The sequence below is a fragment of the Schistocerca cancellata genome, chromosome 7, assembly GCF_023864275.1.
Source record: "Schistocerca cancellata isolate TAMUIC-IGC-003103 chromosome 7, iqSchCanc2.1, whole genome shotgun sequence".
Classification (NCBI taxonomy): Eukaryota; Metazoa; Arthropoda; class Insecta; order Orthoptera; family Acrididae; genus Schistocerca; species Schistocerca cancellata.
In genome coordinates, this window is record NC_064632.1 from 606,960,435 (window position 1) to 606,975,124 (window position 14,690).

A 14,690-nucleotide genomic window follows, 5' to 3' on the forward strand; every position below is an offset into this window, starting at 1 on the left:
ACTTTCAATACTGATTTTATATCAATTTCTCTGAGGCTACACTTCACTGTCTTCTTATGAATCCAAAATGGATCAAAACAACTTCTTTGCACGAAAGAATACTTATCCAGAAACACTTTCATATGATGATAACGAACACTAAAGTTTTCTGGAACCGTACTTCTTGTTCCCATAGGGCGTATCCCAGATCTTCATAGCAACAAATCTTGGTCCGATTCATCCAGATCATACAGTACAAAGAGAATGCCACACTTTGTTCCATATGTTGTTTTATGACATTCAGATGCTTGTGCTCTACCAATACTGCAACTTGTTTGAACAAAAGCACACCTAGTACACTCTTCTACCTCCATACTGACTTTCCACAACAGTACTGACCAGTCTGAACAAGAATCTAAAAACATGAGTAACCTGTAATTGTTGCTCGTTTTCATTGTTGTTTGTGCCTGACAATGACTCATTCTGTACCTGAAAACTACCATTGTTTAACTTTCTGTTGCCTAATGGTTCCCAACAATTGCTGCAGCTTTATCTGAAACAAGCTGTCTGCATCATCACTATTACTTGCTAAATCGTGTTAAAAGAAACGTAACCAAATACATCTTTATTATACACAAATGCCTTGCAATAACAAGTTGAAATTTTGCCACATATTATATTATGGTCTACTTATGCTGTTTCCTGAAGAGGGGCAGCAGCCTTTTCAGTAGTTGCAGGGGCAACAGTCTGGATGATTGACTGATCTGGCCTTGTAACATTAACCAAAACGGCCTTGCTGTGCTGGTACTGTGAACGGCTGAAAGCAAGGGGAAACTACAGCCGTAATTTTTCCCGAGGACATGCAGCTCTACTGTATGATTAAATGATGATGGCGTCCTCTTGGGTAAAATATTCCGGAGGTAAAATAGTCCCCCATTCGGATCTCCGGGCGGGGACTACTCAGGAGGACGTCGTTATCAGGAGAAAGAAAACTGGCGTCCTACGGATCGGAGCGTGGAATGTCAGATCCCTTAATCGGGCAGGTAGGTTAGAAAATTTAAAAAGGGAAATGGATAGGTTAAAATTAGATATAGTGGGAATTAGTGAAGTTCGGTGGCAGGAGGAACAAGACTTTTGGTCAGGTGATTACAGGGTTATAAATACAAAATCAAATAGGGGTAATGCAGGAGTAGGTTTAATAATGAATAAAAAAATAGGAGTGCGGGTTAGCTACTACAAACAGCATAGCGAACGCATTATTGTGGCCAAGATAGACACAAAGCCCATGCCTACGACAGTAGTACAAGTTTATATGCCAACTACCTCTGCAGATGATGAAGAAATAGATGAAATGTATGACGAGATAAAAGAAATTATTCAGGTAGTGAAAGGAGACGAAAATTTAATAGTCATGGGTGACTGGAATTCGTCAGTAGGAAAAGGGAGAGAAGGAAACATAGTAGGTGAATATGGATTGGGGGGAAGGAATGAAAGAGGAAGCCGCCTTGTAGAATTTTGCACAGAGCATAACTTAATCATAGCCAACACTTGGTTCAAGAATCATAAAAGAAGGTTGTATACCTGGAAGAATCCTGGAGATACTAGTAGGTATCAGATAGATTATATAATGGTAAGACAGAGATTTAGGAACCAGGTTTTAAATTGTAAGACATTTCCAGGGGTAGATGTGGATTCTGACCACAATCTATTGGTTATGAACTGCAGATTGAAACTGAAGAAACTGCAAAAAGGTGGGAATTTAAGGAGATGGGACCTGGATAAACTGAAAGAACCAGAGGTTGTACAGAGTTTCAGGGAGAGCATAAGGGAACAATTGACAGGAATGGGGGAAAGAAATACAGTAGAAGAAGAATGGGTAGCTCTGAGGGATGAAGTAGTGAAGGCAGCAGAGGATCAAGTAGGTAAAAAGACGAGGGCTAATAGAAATCCTTGGGTAACAGAAGAAATATTGAATTTAATTGATGAAAGGAGAAAATATAAAAATGCGGTAAATGAAGCAGGCAAAAAGGAATACAGACGTCTCAAAAATGATATCGACAGGAAGTGCAAAATGGCTAAGCAGGGATGGCTAGAGGACAAATGTAAGGATGTAGAGGCTTGTCTCACTAGGGGTAAGATAGATACTGCCTACAGGAAAATTAAAGAGACCTTTGGAGATAAGAGAACCACTTGTATGAATATCAAGAGCTCAGATGGCAACCCAGTTCTAAGCAAAGAAGGGAAGGCAGAAAGATGGAAGGAGTATATAGAGGGTTTATACAAGGGCGATGTACTTGAGGACAATATTATGGAAATGGAAGAGGATGTAGATGAAGACGAAATGGGAGATAAGATACTGCGTGAAGAGTTTGACAGAGCACTGAAAGACCTGAGTCGAAACAAGGCCCCGGGAGTAGACAACATTCCATTTGAACTACTGATGGCCTTGGGAGAGCCAGTCATGACAAAACTCTACCATCTGGTGAGCACGATGTATGAGACAGGCGAAATACCCTCAGACTTCAAGAAGAATATAATAATTCCAATCCCAAAGAAAGCAGGTGTTGACAGATGTGAAAATTACCGAACTATCAGTTTAATAAGTCACAGCTGCAAAATACTAACGCGAATTCTTTACAGACAAATGGAAAAACTGGTAGAAGCCGACCTCGGGGAAGATCAGTTTGGATTCCGTAGAAATGTTGGAACACGTGAGGCAATACTGACCTTACGACTTATCTTAGAAGAAAGATTAAGAAAAGGCAAACCTACGTTTCTAGCATTTGTAGACTTAGAGAAAGCTTTTGACAATGTTAACTGGAATACTCTCTTTCAAATTCTGAAGGTGGCAGGGGTAAAATACAGGGAGCGAAAGGCTATTTACAGTTTGTACAGAAACCAGATGGCAGTTATAAGAGTCGAGGGGCATGAAAGGGAAGCAGTGGTTGGGAAAGGAGTAAGACAGGGTTGTAGCCTCTCCCCGATGTTATTCAATCTGTATATTGAGCAAGCAGTAAAGGAAACAAAAGAAAAATTTGGAGTAGGTATTAAAATTCATGGAGAAGAAGTAAAAACTTTGAGGTTCGCCGATGACATTGTAATTCTGTCAGAGACAGCAAAGGACTTGGAAGAGCAGTTGAACGGAATGGACAGTGTCTTGAAAGGAGGATATAAGATGAACATCAACAAAAGCAAAACGAGGATAATGGAATGTAGTCAAATTAAGTCGGGTGATGCTGAGGGAATTAGATTAGGAAATGAGACACTTAAAGTAGTAAAGGAGTTTTGCTATTTAGGGAGTAAAATAACCGATGATGTTCGAAGTAGAGAGGATATAAAATGTAGACTGGCAATGGCAAGGAAAGCGTTTCTCAAGAAGAGGAATTTGTTAACATCGAGTATAGATTTAAGTGTCAGGAAGTCGTTTCTGAAAGTATTTGTATGGAGTGTAGCCATGTATGGAAGTGAAACATGGACGATAACTAGTTTGGACAAGAAGAGAATAGAAGCTTTCGAAATGTGGTGCTACAGAAGAATGCTGAAGATAAGGTGGGTAGATCACGTACCTAATGAGGAGGTATTGAATAGGATTGGGGAGAAGAGGAGTTTGTGGCACAACTTGACTAGAAGAAGGGATCGGTTGGTAGGACATGTTTTGAGGCATCGAGGGATCACAAATTTAGCATTGGAGGGCAGTGTGGAGGGTAAAAATTGTAGAGGGAGACCAAGAGATGAATACACTAAGCAGATTCAGAAGGATGTAGGTTGCAGTAGATATTGGGAGATGAAGAAGCTTGCACAGGATAGAGTAGCATGGAGAGCTGCATCAAACCAGTCTCAGGACTGAAGACCACAACAACAACAACAACAACTTATGCTGTGTTCGAAATTTGGCTTGGATATCACTTGCTGTTTGTGTGACTGATATGGGCAAGATGAGTTCTGTGTATGTTTAGGCCACAATAAGCCTACCACAAAAAAATTATATCCTTTTTGAGTGAATTATATTTGGCACAGAGGGCACCTACAGTATGTACCTTTTAACGTATTACACTTTTTTAATCACATTTTGGAATTTTTTATTTTCCCTTAGAAATATGTTGGTGTTTTGATTCATAGAGTGTGTTCTCTAAGTGGATGTTACTGGGTTGTAAAAATTTCACTGGACTGTGTGGAATAGTTCCAAAGTTATTAAGACCTGAAGTTGGGTCTGAAGATAGATTGCCAGATGCGGGTTGCAATTTCCGAGTCACGCCACCTTCTTTCAGAAGTCATAATTCTGGAACTAATTGGCAGGGGAACTTAAAAATTTGTACATGAGTGTTCTACACTTGGTAGCATTGGTGTGCTAAATTTCAGCCAAATCTGAGGCTATCAGCTGGAACATTTTCTCAAATTGGTTGAATTGACATGGAATGACCTGTTAGTGTATCTCTGAGACTGAAGCCCTTTCTGTTTTTCACAAAGGGTGCCGCTCACACACGCAGGGACAAAGTCGATCTAGAAACCATACAAATAACAGTCGTAATTGGGAAAGTACCACAGCTCCAAGCGCTAGTAGAAAGCACTGATGCTCAAATCGTTACAGGCACTGAAAGCTGGCAAAAGGCCAAGATAAGTTCAGCTGAAATTTTAAGAAAGGACCTAATGGTGTTCAGAAATGATAGGCTAAATACAGTTAGCAGTGGTGCCTTTGTTGCTGTTTGAAGTAGTTTACCTTGTTGCAAAATTGAAGTAGATACTTCTGGTGAGTTAGTATGGGTAGAGGTCATTCTAGGCAACTGAAATAAATTAATAGTTGGATCCCTATATTGACCACTCAACTCATATGATGCAATTGTTGAAAGGTTCAAAGAAAACTTGTCTAATTTCAAACACATATGCGATTCACAAAATTGTAGTTGCTGGTGACTTCAATTCACTCTCAACATATCAGCAAAAATACATGTTTAAATCTGGAGGTATGCATAAATCACCATCCAAAATTGTGCTAACGCATACTCTGAAAATTATTTTGGGCAGTTAGTTCATGATCCCACTTGAATAGCAAGTGGTTGTCCAAACACACTTAAACTCTTAGCAACAAGTATTCCTGTATTAATAATGAGCATCAAAGTGGATACACACATTAGTGAACACAGGGTTGTCATAGCGACATTGAATAATGTAACACCCAAACTCTCAAAAAATAAATGAAAAATATCTCTATTCAAAAAAGCAGATAAAAATTCGCTTGACATATTACTGAGAAACAATCTCCACTCCTTCCAAATTAACACTGTAAGTATAGACCCTTTGTGGCATGAACTCACAGAAACATTGTCAACAGCAACTGAAGACATACCTGCTTCCCCGTGGTACACAAAACAGGTCAGAACATTGTTGCAGAAACAACAAAAAGAGCATGCCAAATTTAAATTAATGTAAAAATCCCCAAGGTTGGTGATCGTTTACAGAAGTTCAAAATTTAGTGCGGACTTCAACGTGAGATGCTTATAATACATTCCACAACAAAACTTTGTCTCAAAACCTGGTAGAAAGTCCAAAGAGAGTCTGCTCGTATGTAAAATATGCAAGAAACAATCAATGCCTTCTCTGTGTGTTAGCAATCGAAATACTACTGGTGTCAGTTCTGCCACAGCAGAGTTACTAAACACAGCCTTCTCTGTGTGTTAGCAATCGAAATACTATTGATGACAGTTCTGCCACAGCAGAGTTACTAAACACAGCCTTCACCAAAGAAGAACAAGCAAATGTTCCAGAATTTAAATTAAGAACACCTGCCAACATGAGTAACTTGGATGTAGATAGCTTCGGAGCAGTGAAGCAACTTAAATCACTCAATAAAAGCAAGTCTTCCAGTCCAGATTGTGTACCAGTAGGGTTCCTTTCAGAGTATGCTGATACAATAGCTCCATACTTAACAATCGTGTACAACCACTCGCTCAACAGAAGATTTGTAGCCAAAGACTGGAACGTTGCACATGTCACACCAATATTCAAGAAAGCCAAGAGAAGTAATCCACTAAATTACAGGCCCCCTACCATTCATATCTATATTATGCAGAATTTTGGAACATATACTCCTGGAAATTGAAATAAGAACACCGTGAATTCATTGTCCCAGGAAGGGGAAACTTTATTGTCACATTCCTGGGGTCAGATACATCACATGATCACACTGACAGAACCACAGGCACATAGACACAGGCAACAGAGCATGCACAATGTCGGCACTAGTACAGTGTATATCCACCTTTCGCAGCAATGCAGGCTGCTATTCTCCCATGGAGACGATCGTAGAGATGCTGGATGTAGTCCTGTCCTGGGGGACAGATCCGGAGATCTTGCTGGCCAGGGTAGTTGACTTACACCTTCTAGAGCACGTTGGGTGGCACGGGATACATGCGGACGTGCATTGTCCTGTTGGAACAGCAAGTTCCCTTGCCGGTCTAGGAATGGTAGAACGATGGGTTCGATGACGGTTTGGATGTACCGTGCACTACTCAGTGTCCCCTCGACGATCACCAGTGGTGTACGGCCAGTGTAGGAGATCGCTCCCCACACCATGATGCCAGGTGTTGGCCCTGTGTGCCTCGGTCGTAAGCAGTCCTGATTGTGGCGCTCACCTGCACGGCGCCAAACACGCATACGACCATCATTGGCACCAAGGCAGAAGCGACTCTCATCGCTGAAGACGACACGTCTCCATTCGTCCCACCATTCACGCCTGTCGCGACACCACTGGAGGCGGGCTGCACGATGTTGGGGCGTGAGTGGAAGACGGCCTAACGGTGTGCGGGACTGTAGCCCAGCTTAATGGAGACGGTTGCGAATGGTCCTCGCCGATACCCCAGGAGCAACAGTGTCCCTAATTTGCTGGGAAGTGGCGGTGCGGTCCCCTACGACACTGCGTAGGATCCTACGGTCTTGGCGTGCATCCGTGCGTCACTGTGGTCCGGTCCCAGGTCGACGGGCACGTGCACCTTCCGCCGACCACTGGCGACAACATCGATGTATTGTGGAGACCTCACGCCCCACGTGTTGAGCAATTCGGCGGTACGTCCACCCGGCCTCCCGCATGCCCACTATACGCCCTCGCTCAAAGTCCGCCAACTGCACATACGGTTCACGTCCACACTGTCGCGGCATGCTACCAGTGTTAAAGACTGCGATGGAGCTCCGTATGCCACGGCAAACTGGCTGACACTGACGGCGGCGGTGCACCAATGCTGCGCAGCCAGCGCAATTCGACGGCCAACACCGCGGTTCCTGGTGTGTCCGCTGTGCCGTGCATGTGATCATTGCTTGTACAGCCCTCTCGCAGTGTCCGGAGCAAGTATGGTGGGTCTGACACACCGGTGTCAATGTGTTCTTTTTTCCATTTCCAGGAGTGTATATTGTGTTTGAACACTATGAATTAAGTTGAAGAGAGCAGTGACTTGACACATAGTCAACACAGATTTATAAAAAAAATTGTTATTGTGAAACACAAGTAGATCTTTACTCTGATGAAGTGCTGAATGCTATCGACAGCGGATTTCAAACTGATTCCTTATTTCTAGATTTCCAGAAGGCTTTTGACACCATAACGCACAAGCATCTTGTCCTCTAACTGTGCTATTATGGAATATCATATCAGTTATGTGACTGGACTCATGGCTTTCTGCCTGAGAGGACACAGTTTATAGTAATTTATGGAAAGTCACTGAGTAAAACAGAAGCCATTTCTGGTGTTTCTCAAGGTAGTGTCCTAGGCCCTCTGCTGCTCCTCTTTATCACTGATTTAGGAGACAATCTGAACAGCCATCTAATGTTGTTTGCAGGTGATGTCATTTATCGTCTAGTAAATTCATCAGAAGATCAAAACTAATTGCAAAATAATTTAGATATCTGTTTGGTGTGAAAATGGGCAATTGACCCCAAATAATGAAAAGTGTGAGGTCATCAACATGAGTGCTAAAAGGAACCCACTCAACTGTGTTAACATGATAAAATCAATCTAATCTAAAGTCCATAAATTCTACTAAATACCTAGAAATTACAATTTCGAACAACTTAAACTGAAAAAGAACACACAAAAAAATGTTGTGAGGAAGGTGAGGCAAAGACTGTGTTTTACTGGCAGAACGCCTAGAAGATGTAACAGATCTACTAAAGATACTGCCTACACTACACCTGTCCATCCTCTTTTGAAGCACTGCTTCATGATGTGGGACCATTACAAGATAGGATTAACGGAGTACATTGAGAAAGTTTAAAGAAGGGCAGCACATTTTGTGTTCATTGAGAAATAGTGGAGAGAGTGTTGCAGACATGATAAAAGATATGGGATGGACTTTGTTCAAAGGCATTTCTCATTGCGGCAAGATCTTCTCACGAAATTTCAATCACCAGTTTTCGCCTCTGGATGCGAAAATATTTTGTTGATGCTGAGATACATAGGAAGAAATGATGATTATAATAAAATATGGGAAATCAGAGCTCACATATAAAGATATAGGTGTTCATTTTCTTCCACGTGCTGTTCAAGAGTGGAATGACAGAGGATTAGTGTGAAGCTGGTTCAAGAAACCCAGCGCTAGTCACGTAAGTGTTATTTGTAAAGTAGCCATGTAGATATAGATGAAAAAGAGAGAGAAGAAAATCCTAAGAAAAATACTGAAAAGAAATCATCACATGCATGAAGAGAGTTTATGAAGGTCTGTGTAACAAAAGTCAGCAACTGAATGCAACCAAATGCAGAACGATATTTCAAGTACATCTAGATCACACACAAAAGAAAACAGGCTATGCAAGATGACTGTCAAACATGTCAGACACAAACAAATCTCCTTGTCACTAATGGTTGAAAGAAATGATAAATGTTCTGAAAGAGAGGAAGGTTGAAAACAATAAAATTCTATGGAAAATTTCAAAAGGTTTTTAGTTTCATCTCCAAAGGAAATCAAAATAAGAACTTGAGCAATATGGTCAGAAGTTTGAAAATGATGACACTGATCAAATGAAACAATTTTAGATATATTCATTTTGGATACTGCTGAACACTGTTAACTCTATATTAAAGGATGTGTGACACAAATACACAAAAATCAGGGGTTAAATCAATAATCGTTATTCACAAAGTCAATTAAAGGCTCAAATGGAAAAGGTGAATAGATTGAAAATCTCTCAATAGTTCACAAAATCTCACAAGGTAAGTTAAAAGAAAGAAGATGCTAAATAACAGACAAACACAATGAGATATACAGACGAATGAAAGCCGTGAACTGTTGATGATGATGTTTGGTTTGTGGGGCGCTCAACTGCGTGGTTATCAGCGCCCGTACAATTATCCAATCTTTGCTCAGTCCAATTTCGCCACTTTCCTGGATGATGATGAAATGATGAGGACAACACAAACACCCAGTCATCTCGAGGCAGGTGAAAATCCCTGACCCCGCCGGGATAACTTCACTCACACAGTCTATCTCTATCTCTCTCTCTCTCTCTCTCTCTCTCTCTCTCTCTCACACACACACACACACACACACACACACACATACACACACACACACACACACAAAATATCAATGTTGTTTCTATTGAATAAATTCTACTTATTTTTAGGATCATGATACGAAACTAATTTTCCAAGATGAATTCTACAAAGATACATCAATTACCTTTTTGAAAATTGATCCAAGAAGTTTCACTGCCTCTCTACGAACAGCAGATTCACACTCTAGAGAAAGGCGAGTAACATTTTCAATCACTTGGGGCAAGTGCACACCATCTAGAACTTCTGATGAAAAATTTGCCACCAGTTCAGCCAGACCCCGTATAGCATCCTGACGCATTGAGCTATTGTGATGCTGCAGTCTAGTAAGAAGCTCCTGGACAAATGAAATTCCAAATTTATGACTGTACATTCACCTTCATCAAACATAATCATGCACTCTTACAAATATCAGTTAATGCACTTTAGGTCTATCAGTTTTGCACACTGATTATCCACAACAATATTAGACATGCCTATCTTTGTAATGAACATATACTGCAGTAGCCATCAGAAAGATCGCGGGAGGTGCACATCGGCAGGGCGCATCACGGACGGTAGTTGCCGCAAGTAGAGTCCCGTCCACCAGAGGGCACGCGAGAATTCGGCCGCGACCTCTGCTGGCGGAACAACAACAACAACAACAACAACAACTCAGGCAGCACGGGCCGTGCCCATTGAGTTCACATCGGGCACACCTAGGACACAGTCCCAGTCTACGCTAAGTGAAGTGCGACGTAAAACGTGAAGAATGTTACTACACAATTGGTGACGAGTAGGGTCGTTCTTTCCCGTGTTGCATCGTCATTCCGGTTTCACAGCTTATCCATGGCATGGAGGATTTAGTGCGGGTTTTGGTTGAGCAGCAGACGGAGCTCATGGCAGCCACGAAACAAGTGCTTCCGGCGTTGCTCTCCATGCAGTCTGCTCCAGCGCCGTTCCCTCCTCCCTTTCCCCCGTATGACGAGACGGCGGAGGATTGGGACGCATACGAACATCGCCTTCGGCAGCATTTCCAGGCGTTTCATGTTGCCGATGCGGAGGTGTGTCGTGCTCTCTTCTTGTCTCGGATATCTCCCTCGCTGTATCAAGTTTTGCGGCAGCTGGCGCCATTGCAGGAACCCTCATCCTTGTCTTTTGACGCATTGTGTTCATTGCTGTCTTCATATTATGGCCGCTGCACGCACGTTGTGGCGGCTAGGGTCGAGTTCTATCAGTGCAAGAAACAGCCCCATCAGTCTTACCGGGCGTGGGCCACTACCCTGCACGGTCTTAGTCGCAAGTGTCATTTTGTCACGGAGCAGTCGCGAGAGTCGTATGCCCACGTTATGGTGCGCGACGTCGCTGTTCGTTCGGCCCCGGATAGGGAGGTCCGGCAACGGGCCCTGCAGTTGGAAGACCCTTCCCTCGAGGAAGTCCTGTCCACTGCTCAATCGTGTGAAGTCTCTCACGCCGCAGGTCAACAGTGGGAAGCGTGGGGCGACATCGTAGCAGTTCAGGGTGGCGCGGGCGCAGCCGCGTCCACTGTGTCCGGGGTGGACGACGTGCGAGCGGTACAATCCGGCCGTTACGGCCGCTCCCGCGCGGTGCGTCAACGGAGTTCCGGCTGCCGGCCCCTGTTACCGTCCTGTGCGTCGTGCTATATACATCATGATCGGTCAGAGTGCCCCCAGCATTGGGCTGTTTGTCGCAAATGTAATAAAAAAGGACACATTGCTAAAGTTTGCCACTCGGCCTCAAAAGAATCGAAGGAAGCAGTTACAGAGGACATGGACGTTGACATTCAGGAGGTTTCATCGGGCCAGGCTCCCGATGCATCGGCACACAAACTCTTTATCGAGGTGTCGGTTCAGTCGCACCGATTACAACTGCAAGTAGATACAGGCGCGGCAGTTTCTTTGTTGAATGCACAAACTTACTCCAACCTTGGGTCGCCCCTGTTGGCACAAGTTTACCGGCGTCTACACGGTTATGGTAAACAGTTCATTACCCTACTGGGTCATTTCACTACCGACGTGACTTACAAATCAGTCACTCGGCCTATTGCTTTTATTGTTGTCAGTGATGCGAGCTCCGCTAACCTTTTTGGCTTCGATGCCTTTGAAGCTTTCGGTTTTTTTATCACTGACACCATACAGTTGGTCTCCAAAGACGTTCCCTATCAATCATTAGAATCTTTGATCGCTGACTTTCCAGATATCTTTGAGGAGGGCCTGGGGCGTATTAAAGACTTTGAAGCTCACTTAACATTGAAGGCGTCGGCTCGCCCGCGTTTTCTACGTGCGAGGCATATCCCCTCGGCTCTCCGCCCTCAGATAAAAGCAGAGCTAGACCGGCAGACAGCCCTCGGGGTCGTTCACCCATTTCTTCTAGTGAGTGAGCTTCACCCCTCGTTATTGTCAGGAAACCCTCGGGAAAATTATGTCTTTGTGGCGATTTCAAGGCCACCATTAATTCGCTATTGGTGGTGGACACCTATCCTTTGCGTCGTGCTGATGTATTGTCCTCCGCTGTGGCGGGAGGCCAATATTTTTCGAAAATCGATCTTTCGGAGGCTTATCATCAGATAGCACTTGATGAGGACTCCAAATGGCTGGCGGTCGTCAACACCCCGTTTGGCCTTTACCAATACCAGCGGTTGGCCTTCGGAATATCCAGCGCCCCGCTGATTTTCCAGCGTTATCTTTAGCACGTCATGTCGACAATCCCTCATTGTATTAATTACCAGGACGACATAACTGTCACGGGCCGCAGCACGAAGGAACACTTGCACAACCTTCGAACCCTCTTTCTCAAATTCAGGTCCGTGGGCTTGCGTTGCAACCTGCGTAAGTCAAACTTCTTCCAACCGTCCATTGAGTACGTGGGCTACACCATCTCTCGGCACAGCGTCCAGCCGCTAGGAAGTTTGGTCGAAGGAGTTACAAGCTTTTTTACGCAAGATTGCCTATTACCACCAGTTCATTCCCAGGGCTTCCACCATAGTCTGCCCCGTGTACTGCCTTCTGCGCAAGGGTGTTCCTTTTGATTGGTTGCCTGCATGTGAGGGAGCGTTCACCTCGTTGAAGGGCCTCCTCATATCAGCGCCTTGTTTGGCTACTTTTGACCCCAATAAGCCGTTCGCCCTGGCTACAGATGCTTCGCAATATGGGGTGGGGGCGTTCCTGGCCCATCGCAACGCAGATGGCTCCGAGCAGCCACTGGTGTTTGCGTCTAAAACTCTTAGTTCCACGCAGGCTCATTACTCCCAGGTGGAAAAAGAGGCTTTGGCCATTGTCTACGCTGTTACCAAGTTTCACCCTTTCTTGTATGGCACGAAGTTTCAGTTACTCACTGACCATAACCCATTAATATCGTTATTTGGCCCCGCCCCTCAGATTCCGGATAGGGCGGCCCACAGACTACAGCGCTGGACCTTGTTCCTCTCTAAGCACCATTATGACATTCATTTTCACCCTACCAGACAGCATGCCAATGCCGACGCTCTTTCCTGTCTTCCGGTGGGCCCGGATCCTAAGTTCGATTGGGAGGAGATTACGTGTTTTCATTTGGATGTGGCGTCCCGCCAAGTGGCTGATGGCTTCCCGATCACTAGTTCTAGAGTCGCCAGGGAAACTTCAGCTGACCCGGTTCTCCGGCAAGTAGTTCGCCTCTTTCAGCAGGGGTGGTTGTCCCGACCTCCAGGCCGGGCCTCAGACCCTCTTCATAATTATTTTGTTCTACGAGACTGCCTCTCAGTCTTGGAAGGAGTTCTCCTTCTGGCTACCGATGATACAGCTCCTCACGTGGTTGTTCCTGCAAGTTTGTGAAGGGAAGTCCTCACATTATTACATGAGGGGCACTGGGGTGTTTCCCGTACTAAAACCTTGGCTCGCAGACATGTGTACTGGCCCGGTATTGACAGAGAAATTGAGCACTTGGTGGCCGCCTGTTCCCAGTGTGCGAGCCAACAGGCATCTCCCAGCAGGTCAGCGTTCTCTTCATGGCCGCCTGGAACCCAAGCATGGGAACGTGTTCACATCGATTTTGCGGGCCCCTTTCTCAATGGCTTTTGGCTCACTGTCATTGATGCTTATCTCCTATTCCCATATGTGGTTCGCTGCTCCTCAACAAAATCTTTTCTGTGGAAGGTCTGCCAGTCACCCTGGTCTCGGACAATAGACCTCAGTTATTTTGCAGACCTTCCAGGATTTTTGTAGGCACTTCAGTATTCGGCACGTTTGTTCTCCACCCTTTCATCCACAATCGAATGGGGAAGCCGAGCACATGGTGTGCACATTTAAGACGCAGATGAAAAAGTATGTGCACGAATTTCCTGCGGAGGAGGCATTGACGTTTTTCCTGACGGCATACCGGACCACACCAATGGGAAAACGCAGCCCCGCAGAGCTCCTCCACGGGTGCCAACCTAGGACTCTGCTGCACCTACTCCAGCCTGCTCCTCGCCAGTCTTCGCAAAACGGAGTACCGGGCTTTCCACCGGGTATGTCGGTCTGGGCACGTGGGTTTGGTCGCAATCCACGTTAGATACCGGCGGTGGTCCTGCACCGAAATGGCCGCCGGCTCTATACCGTGCAGGCGGGGGACTGGGAGGTACATCGTCACCAAAATCAGCTACGTCCACGTTTGGGTACCCACCCTCCGACCCCTCGGGCACCGGCTTCCCCATTGCCAGCACCCATGTTGGTTTCTCAGGGGAAGCTACCGCCCCTCCCCCCTGTGACTGCCGCACTGCGATGGTTCTCAGCCTTGGCAGCCTCCAGTAGCTCCAGCAACAGCATCGCCATCGTTGGCGATGCCCCAGCGAGATCCGGCCCCCCTCGCAGGCCCGGTTTCTCAGGAGGCTGGTTCACCTGTGGTCGTCCCTTCCCCATTGTCCCCGCCACTGGGTCTTGCCCCTCCCGAGGTGGACCAGGATCCGGATTTCAACGGCTTGTCTCCCGTTCTGGCCCGGGCTTCGGTAGTGGGATGATGGGGGCCTCTTCGTGTGGGTCACTTCCAGCCATATTCGAAGGTTCCTGCTCGAGGGTTGGCAGATCCCCTCGACTCCAGCCTTCCGATGGATGTGGAGGTCATCGCTCCTGCCCGACGCTCCACCTTCCGGCACAGTGGATCACAGTGGCTTCACCCCCCGAAGGAGGAGGAGTGCAGTAGCCATCAGAAAGATCACGGG

The 14,690-nt window shown here is 45.4% G+C and overlaps 1 protein-coding gene across 4 annotated transcripts in view; it reads right to left on the reverse strand.

Annotated features, from left to right (window-relative positions):
* The window catches only part of LOC126092191 (testis-expressed protein 10 homolog), a 180,712-nt gene that overhangs the window by 118,813 nt on the left and 47,209 nt on the right, over positions 1-14,690 (reverse strand). For 3 of the 4 annotated variants that reach the window (XM_049907673.1, XM_049907672.1, XM_049907674.1), the window contains exon 3: positions 9,645-9,854. The exons of the other annotated variant lie outside the window; for it this stretch is intronic. In XM_049907673.1, coding sequence (XP_049763630.1) covers positions 9,645-9,854 — 210 coding nt within the window. The remainder of the gene's footprint in view (positions 1-9,644; positions 9,855-14,690) is intronic. 4 annotated transcript variants of the gene reach the window in all.